The sequence below is a fragment of the Peromyscus eremicus genome, chromosome 6, assembly GCF_949786415.1.
Source record: "Peromyscus eremicus chromosome 6, PerEre_H2_v1, whole genome shotgun sequence".
NCBI classification, from domain to species: domain Eukaryota; kingdom Metazoa; phylum Chordata; class Mammalia; order Rodentia; family Cricetidae; genus Peromyscus; species Peromyscus eremicus.
Window position 1 is genome coordinate 16,960,423 of NC_081421.1, and position 9,614 is coordinate 16,970,036.

At 43.8% G+C, this 9,614-nt stretch overlaps 1 protein-coding gene across 5 annotated transcripts in view; it reads left to right on the plus strand.

Annotated features, from left to right (window-relative positions):
- Positions 1-9,073, plus strand: part of Afg2a (AFG2 AAA ATPase homolog A) — a 169,863-nt gene extending 160,790 nt beyond the window's left edge. For 2 of the 5 annotated variants that reach the window (XR_009379765.1, XM_059265260.1), the window contains one exon: positions 8,712-8,912. Coding sequence is in view for 2 of the 5 variants with exons in the window: in XM_059265259.1 (XP_059121242.1) it covers positions 8,712-8,888 (177 nt within the window). In the remaining 3 variants the exon portion in view is untranslated. Of the gene's footprint in view, positions 1-8,711 lie in introns of all 5 variants that reach the window. The other 3 variants (XM_059265259.1, XM_059265258.1, XM_059265261.1) reach the window with 2 other exon arrangements.
- Positions 9,074-9,614: the final 541 nt, after the last annotated feature.

Below are 9,614 nucleotides of genomic sequence, written 5' to 3' on the forward strand. Positions count from 1 at the left end.
CTCCTCCATCTCTCCTTTCACCTCTTCTTGAGAGAAAGTGGGTAATGTAGGTGGAGTTTTTCTGTGTCCTGGCAGTCGTTCCCAAATAACCACTAGAGACTTAATATTAAGTATAAATGCTCAGCCAATAGCTTAGGCTTGTCTCCAGCCAGCTCTTACAACTTAAATTAACCCATTTCTATTAATCTATGTGCTGCCCCGAGGCTTGTTTGCCTCATCTATGAACTTTTCATGTTGCTTCTTCTGTGTCTGGTTCCCAACACCCCACACTTGGCCCTCCTTCCCAGCATTCTTTCTGCCTCAAAAATCCTACCTAGCTATGGGCCAATCAGCTTTTATTAACAGTGGGAGCAGCACATTTTCACAATGTACAGAAGGATTATTCCACAGCAGGGTCAGCTTCTAGAGTGGATATAGCTATTGTGAAAGACATTTGCTATCATTTTCCATGCAGTCAGAGGTCTTTATCTTGGGATGCTGTCCACTTCATCCTTCTTTTTAAGCCCTGTCAACATGCATTTCCGATTACATGTATAATCTTAATTAACTTTAGAGACTGTCTCCATATAAAATTTACATAAACTTCCAAACTGAAGAGCCTCACATTAGAACTTTGGAATCTGTCTATTCTGTGTAGTATATGTTTCCTTTCTACGCAGACTTCTCTGGTTGCCAAGAAAAAGAATGAATTTAACATAAAAAAAACTTTTGACTGTGACACATTACTGGAATTGATTTCAACAGACTATCTTAACTTTTTCTATATCTTCCTTAAGAATTTTCAAAGTTATTGATTGGGTCCTTTGAGGACATTCAGCCTAATGATTTGAATGTTGTTTGTGGCCTGGAAATCAGTTGTATGGCCCTGGTATTACCTGGACAAGTAGAGTCCTAATGGCATACACAACACTGGTTTTTGGAATTAAGCACTACTTTCGGAAGGGCATAAATTGCAGTATGGCACACAGCACTTCACTTTGAAGCAGTGTGTTACCAGAGCTGTAAGAGAGGAAGGAGTGGGTAGGCAGTGCGTGTTGACAGATGTAGAAAGAAGCAAAGGCCTGGCTCAAGTCACCAGCTAGCTCAAAGATCTTATTCCCACCCAGGAACAACTGCCACATCATCACAAAGTGACAGAACACACAATTTTACTTTGTATGTGCCCATGTCAGGCCAGTCAAGACTTTGGTCACTTGAACTGTTCAGATGAGGACTTTTTGGGGCCCACCAGCTGTGATCTGTAGAACACAGGAAGTATGCGTGGTTGTTTGTGCCACCATCGAGGGGAGAACAAAGTACACAGAGCAGTGGACAAGGGCCGCTTGTGATGATGGCATGCGTCTACAGACCTCTCCCCATGAAGATGAACAACTTGAAAGAATGCCTAGTGGCATTCTGGGCTCTTTTTCCAGTTGGCCCTCTGAAGCCTGCCTCCCCCATACTTAGTTTCTAATAGACCCAGTCTGTCCTAAAAATTCCTTCTTTAATTTAGGTTACATTTCTGTCCCTGGCTGTTGAGTCCTAGTAAACCACAGATATAACAGCTAATTGCATATATTTGGAGAAATAAAAGAAATTGAAGCAGAAACTAGAGTAGCTGCGTAGGGGCCCGTGCAGGTGCAGTGTGAGGTCACTCCTGAGGAGTACAACTTTCCTGTTTGTATTTGCGGTGCACCTCTTCTTTCTTTCTTCTCCGTGTCCTCTGGTGTCTCTCCCTGGTGCCTAGATTCATCTCCCCTCCTTCTCTCTCTGCCTGGAAGTCCTGCCTAACCTCTTCCTGCCTAGCTGTTGACCATTCAGCTCTTTATTAAACTAATCAGAAGGAACCTTGGCAGTGTACAAAAAGATTATTCCACAACATTGAATAGCCTCCATGGGCACATGCATGTGCACACACCCACATGAACACATAATACATCATTCGCTCATACACACAAAGAAGTTCCAATACAGATTTTGAGCACAAGGATTAAGAGAAAGAGAGGCACTCTGAAAGAAAATAAGGCACACCCCAGAGCACGGGTGTTGGTTTATCAAAGATGAGTCTCGCTTCACTGTCTTTATAATAGTCGTGTATAGGGTTTGGGGTGATTTTGGGTTGGTTTCGAAGTTGATATCTTCAAAGGGTTGCTGAGGAATTAAATGAGATCGTAAAGTGGTCCCTGTGGTGTACCTGACAGGATTACAGGTGACAAAGCAAAAGTCTAGGTCATGAAGAAGGAAACGTCAGGGCTCTTCACTCTAAGCCAGGTTCACAGTCTTGCTGGAGATTCCCAAGAGTGTCTAGGAGAGGAGTAAGGCCATACTTGAAGGTCATGCAAGCTTAGGCCTTAAGTATGGTTCACTAATATCTTAAGTGAAATGGCTAGTATATGAAAGCAGTATTATTTCTCAATGTCAACAACCTTCACAGCAAATGTTAAATTCTCTTTTCTCAGCTGGAGAGAGGCTCCAACCAGACTCAAGGGTGATAGGCTCCTTTTCCTTCATGTCCCCATAATTCTCCCTGACTTTCTGGTGTGACTCAGTGAGACTTAAGGAGGTTTGAAATGTGGTTATTATAAAACAGTGTAGTAGTTCTTAATTTAGGTCATGACACCTTTTTATTCTGTGATGAGAGCTTTGAACACACTGGAGTCTGGACAAGTAGCAATGTTTATTACTAGTGGGTGTTTTCACAGGCTTCAGCTATATGCTAAGGCCTATCTAGATAGCCATGGACCCTAGAAGACTTTCGTGTATGGTCAACAGTAGTACACAAAGCTGGTGAGATGCCACTTGAAATATTGAGAAAGATAACTGTTTTGATTATTTGAATTTTAAGCAGCATGGTGTCAGCTTCTATACAAATGTCTTGTAAAAACGTTATAAGCTTTATCAGTCAGAGGAAAAACAAAGTCCAAAAGCAAAGCTGTATGGAGTACATCCTGGGTATTTGAGGATATCTTATCTGATGAAAACTGTGTACCTTCATGTAATTTAAATGTATTTCTATCCTGGGAGAGCATCCTTTCTTTCAGAAAACTACACTATCAATAGAGTGACACACATGAAGTAAGTATGAGGTAGTGGTATTGTCTTCTCCCTCTGACGGGTGCTGGTGCTATACTTTATTTACTTGTCCCAGGACCTATCTATAGCTCCCCCTTAGCTGACTCTATATGAGTTATCCAGCTTCTCTCCTCCTCCTGCTTAACAAAAATAGCCATAAATACCATACCATGCTAAAAAAAGGATTTCAGGATAGGGCAGCATGTCCCTCTAACTAAAACACTTGGAATGCTGAGGCAGAAAAAAAATCACCATGAAGTTGAGGCCAGTCTGGGCTACATAGCAAAACTGTCTTGATTGAATGTAATGAGTGATGTCCAGTCAGTAGCTGATCATCAGGCCAGCCCACAGGCAAGAGAATGACTGGCAATAAAGATGGGAATATGGTGCACATTAAAACTACCTCAACAGCAGCCCCTGCCATGCATACTTCCAGAATAGTGGCATAGAGGATCAGACACCCCAGATATATAAGGGAGGTCTGGAGCTACATAAAGAGACCCTGTCTCAAAAACTATGGTGCCTGTTTCAGGGCTCTCTCAGCCAGCAAGGTCTCATAAATGACACAGCATCCATCATAGGGTGGTGGTTGTGCCCAGGATGATGGTGCTTTTTACTCTAGGTAATGAGTTATCTTGGGGACAACTAAAAAGGCAAAAGTTAGCTCATGTGTGTCTTCAGAGAAAATGAACTTCAGCAGGAGGTCTAACATGCTAACCTAGTGTGTCTGGGAAGTAGAATAGGGCTGAGTCTGCAAGGACTTCACAGAACAGTAGGGAATAGCCATTTAGCACAGATAACTCTAAACCTTGACAGTTGTGATAGTTGGGACAGTGCAAGCAACAGGCAGTTAGCCTCTGAAACCAGAGGTATGTGTGGGCCATGAACCACCTGCCACTGAGACACTGAAGGACTACCAGAGGAGCGGTCCTGTGCACACCTGTGCCTTGCCATGAGCTTGGGGATTTACTGCTGTGTTCCCTGGAGCCTGCTACCTTGTAAGCAGTCAGATTCCTTGAGTGACCAGAGAACTAGGCTCCTGCCAGCTGGCCCATCTTAGCACTGCACTGGAGTGGTTCCTGACCTGTTCATTTCTGTGATGGTTTTCTTTGCAAAACCAAAAATACCCCCTTTTTTATCTTATGATGGCTCCATTGAAGCTGGTAATAGTTAAAATTCCATAGGAACAAATAATATTCCAGATCTTTCCAGCCCAGAACTTATACAGGATAGTTGATCTGTGTGTAAATTTTCTTTTGTGTTTTCTTTTGTCTTGAGATGGGGGGTCTCCACTGTAGCCCAGGCTGGCCTCAGACTAATAAGTCTTTCTGCCTCAGCCTTCCCAAGTGCCCAGATCATGTGTAAATTTGAAAAAAGCAAAAAACTATTGTAGGCATTTCTTTGTGAAAAATAATGAAAGGTTGTACTCCAAATGCAAAATTATTTAACCATGTCCCAAAGACCTCAGAGTAACTTTTAATTAACAAAAGTAAGCCAATTTTTTCCCCATCTCTATCAAGTATGAATGTGTGTTTACAGAAACTTTTGTTTTATTTTGAGCGGAGTGCTGTGCTTGGCATTCTAGAGTATATGACTTTAAGCCCAGATGGAGTAACTGTGGTGAAGATTGTTTTGCAAGGGAATTCAGCCTAAAAGCATAGTTAGGTAATAAAAGCTTTAAACTTCAGTTCTTGCCTCACCATTTACAAGTTTTTCAGTGAAGAAACATTTTAAAGGATAAGTGCTGTGAGCGACCCTTAATTAATTAATTCCATTCTGCAACACAGTGTGGCTCTCTGAGCTGCTGCTGATGGTGCCGGGTTTGCCTCTGTTAAGGTCCTACTTCATCTGTCCCTACTCCGACGAGCCTGCTGCGCTGCCCCAGACCCACCTTTCAAGCTTGTCTTTCAGCTGCGGTTCAGCAGCTCAATGGCCCGCCCTCCCTCCCATCCACAGGAGCATAATCTCCCAGGTAGCCTCCTTGAAGGACCTCCAGAGCATGCTGTTCACAAACAGCAAGACAGCACTCTCACTAGGTTCCTAATCCCTCCAACACACAGGGGAAGGAGGTCACAGGGCTGTGAAAGTGAAAAGAAAAAAGAAGGGGGCCGGGCGGGCCAGGACAGCACAATGTCCACGCTAGTGCTCCAGCGGCTGCGCCACAATCAGCGCCAGCTGCAGCCCAATTAAGCTCAACAGGTCACAGGTGTTCCAAACAGAAGACTCTTTTAACAAAACTCCTTTCTGAGAATACCTAAGAATTTTTAAAGCACCGAGGCCCGTTTCTTTTGGTGGATTTTTTAAAAGCTATTTACTACACTTGAAATACAAAGACGCTGAGATTAGGCCTCACTGGATGGTGTGCTTTCTTCCTGCCAAACAGCAGGAGTAGCACAGACAGCTTCTGTGCCATTGTGGGTTCAGTGTGCAGCTGCAAGGAAAGGAAGGTCTGTCTTCAGTGCAGTCTGAAGCCTGAGTGGGTAGCTCACCAGCTCCAGCAAGGAGCAACAGTATGTCTGTGCCTTTGCACCCTAAAATCACCATCTCTCAGGTGCACAGGAAGTTGAACTACAGTGTTTTAAGCCATCCTGGAGAGTACTGTTAAGCAGGGTATGAATTCAGCTATTAAATACTTTTCCGAAGGAGAAGGGAGGTGGTTGAGATGTAGCTCAATTGGTACAGTGCTTGCTCTGCATGAAGGAAGCCAGGGTTTGACCTCCAGGACAGCTGGACATGATGGGGGTTTGCCTGTGATCCCAGCACAGGGGAGGTGGAGGCAAGAGAATCAGCATCATCCTCAGCTACCTGCAGGTTCAAAGCCAGCTAGGATACATAAGATCCTGGTGGGTGGAGGATCGATTGGATGGCCTGAAGATGTGTGTCTTGGTGGTAGAGCACATGAAACACAGGTACTCCATTCCACCACCAAAATATAAGTTCGTTAGTTTGTTTTTTAAAAGGAACTGGAGAGGTGGCTGAGTGGTTAAGAGCACTTGCTGCCGTGTTTGGTTCCCAGCACCCACAAAGATCCAGAACTGCAATTCCAAGGGATTCAACTCCTTCTTCTGATCTCTCAGGCACCAGGCACACATATGGTGCCTATACATACTTGTAGGCAAAACACTCTTAAGCATAAAATAAACCTTTAAAAAAAGTAGCTGGGCATGGTGACGCACGCCTTTAATTAATCCTAGCACTGGAGAGGCAGAGGCAGGTGGATCTGTGTGAGTTCAGTCCAGCCTGGTCTGCAGAGTGAGTTCCAGGCCAACCAGGGTGTTATTACACAGAGAAACCCTGTCTTGGGGGGCGGGGGGAACCTGGGGGGGGGCATCTAAAGTCACCTAGTCCTCTTCTGGCCCATTTAAACCTGGCTCTATTATCTTTACACCTACCTATTCTCTGTCCAGTCTAAGGTCTGCAGTGCAGGGTGGCTCACCTATTTATTGATTGTGTCATTTTGAGGATAGCAGTGCTCTCTGAGCTAGTTTACCAGAAAAGTTAGCTAAAACTTAATGCTTACAGTCAGGAAGCAGCTCCTGGTCGTCGTCTTCGTCATCATCGTCGTCGTCGTCGTCGTCGTCGTTGTCATCCCGTCTCGTGTCGTCCCGTGTCGTGTGTCCCCCCCCCCCCCCCGCCCCCGCCCCCGCTTCCAGCCACTTGTGTGCGTGCTTCCCTGTTGTCACAGAAAGCAGATTCACCCAGGCCATGCCTGGAAATGGAAGCAACTACTTAAGTTACCGTTTCTGATGCTAAATGCACCAGTTCCAGTGTGAAGCCGAGACAAACAGGAGGAGGAAGAGGGGCTCTAACACACAGGAGATAAAGTCCAGGAAACTGCCAAGCATGGTCCAGTTCTCCTTCCTACTGACTACTTCTTACGAGACAGCAATGGCCTTGGCCATAAAATCCATAGTGTGGATTTTAAAAGAGTTGCTGTCTGCTCAGAAGCCGTGTTGGTTCTGATTTTTGCTGCTGTCCTGCTTCTACTTTGCTATGCTGAGACACCTGTTCAAACCTTGCTTCTCTGGTGGATTGAGGGAAGAACCATAGGCTGTGTGTAAGAGGTTTCATGTTTTCCACGGTGCAAGTCTGACTTTGTTCTTCATGGCGTTCAGAATTGCACACAATTGCCTCTTCTGCCCTTTGGCGTAGAGGTGAAATAACTCGATTTCCCCGTTCAGTTGTCAGCAGCCTTCTCATCCTGGGACGCTGCTTCCTCATGCTGCTGCCAAGCACACACAGAAAATGCAGTTCATACTCACTCTGAGCCTCTGTCTACACTGCTCACTACTTTCCTGGCTTAAAAAGACACACTATTGGGTGAACCTGGTGATTTGTAGATGTTTTTAGTAACAGACACTTCCTCTTAGGTGTCCATCTCAGATTCACTCTTTTACATGGTGTTCTGTTGGTCTTGTGTTTTTGTTAGGAAACTGGTCAGCAGATATATTTTAACTGCTGAATGAATGAAAAGAAAATTTGTGATGTATAGACACCAGATAAAATATGTGGTAGCCGCTGAAGTAAAAATATCTTAGTCTGGATCTGACAGTAAGATCTTGGCACGATCCAATAGTTTTTGTCTCATTTTCTTATTCCCACAAACATGTTTTCAGCCTTACAGCAAGGCACATATAAAAGTTTAGGTATCGATTATTTAGTCAAAACTGAATATTACACACTTACGTTTATAGCCTATTGGCAAAAGAGGCTCTCCCCCACACCCCCACCACCCCGTCTGACAGCTTGCTGATAACTCCTTTGAAATATGTAGCCTGCACTGTCGTGAGGGAAGGGCGGGGTGCTAAAGAAAGTCAGGCTGCCTTCGAAAATCATCTTTGCTAAAGAAGTTAAACTCAAGTGGCCAAGGATTCTGTTTCTGAGCAGGTTAATCTAATATTCCCAACTGTCTGTGAGTCAAATTGACCCATTTATCTGCACATTTTCTCAGTAGAGTTCTCCTGTGGCCTCATGGGAAAGGGGGCAAAGTGAAATGAATCCCTGTTGCTGAAACAATACTAGACTTGTCTGGTTTGGGGTATGATGGGTAGTGCATGTGTGCTTTGTAGAAACAGTCAAGCTCATCTCATGGGACTTTCTTTTTATAGACTTAATTATGTAAGCTACCAGACCAAAAAAAACAAACCTTAAGTTGAGTAACTCCCACAGGGATATGCTCATGATGCAGAATCATACCACATGTCAGAAGCCACCAAAGTCTCACCAACATGGCTGCCTGAATGTGACCTGAACAAGGACAACACCTATAGACATGCTAACATGGAAGGCCCACAAGGAGCTAAATAATGCTGAGAGCACACCAGTTGGTCATCCAGTTCCAAATGGTCAGCCTTGAAAACATACGTACAAATAAGACCATACAGACTGAGCAAGTTGTACATACGTATTTAGAACCACACCCACACCCCCGACACACACATACACAATAATAACAAAGAAATAATAGAATCTGTGAACTTGAAAGAGGGTGGTGGGATACATGGGAGGTTTCAGAGAGAGGAAAGGGAGGGGGAAAGATGTAATTGTCTCAAAAATAAAAGACTTTTTTAAATGTCACACCACAGATAAATATGTTGAAAATAGTTTGTCAGCAAAGGAGTGCTGACTGCTTTCTCCTCCTTTTACTTGTTCAATTTCAGATCATAGCTCTCTGCAAGGAGGCTGCTCTTCTGGCCCTGGAAGAAGATATTAAAGCTGACCGCATTATGAAGAGGCATTTCACTCAAGCCTTGAGCATTGTGACACCTAGAATCCCAGAGTCACTGATGCGCTTTTATGAAGATTACCAGGAGAAGAGTGGGTTACACACAGCCTAAGAAATGCGTACTTATATGCATATATTTTGTAGAGAAAAGTTTTGTTTGCAAATTTTGTCTTGAGAGTGTTTACAGTTTCTTAATAGGTAAATGTTTGAAATATCCTCCCTGGAGTTGAAGAGCCTCACCTAAATGTTTTTGAATCATTCAAGTACAATAAACATATCTCTGGGCATGAGTTCAAACCAGTTTTACATTTTGATTTTCAACAACATACATTCATTCCTTGTATTATTTCTTTACTGCAGAATTTACCAGGTCTTTGCTTATAGATAGAATTTTATGATGCCTAGGTTGGCCTCCAACTCCATATAGCTGGAGGTGAACTTCAACTTCTGAATCTGTTGCCTCTGCTTCCCAAATGCTGGCATCACAGCTATATTTTGCATACTGTTTATGTGTGCTGGACCTTGAACCCAGGGCCCAGCACATGCTAGGCAAGTGCCCTACCAGCCAAGCCATGTTTCCTCTCCCAAATCTGCACTCTGGAATGCCAGCCAGGTTTAGTTCCAGATGGGTAGTTCTCATTGCTGTTGGCACCTGCATTTGTGGCCAGAAAGCATGAAATTTTCACATACAGTGATAGGCTTAGAAAATTTAAAAGTATGGGTCCATCCAGTTTGAGGCCAGAACTGGACCCTCAGCTTTTGTAAGGAAATCAGTGTATGCCAGTTTTAATGTATACCTGTGTACAAGTTGTCCGTTGATCATTTCAGTTAAAAAGAA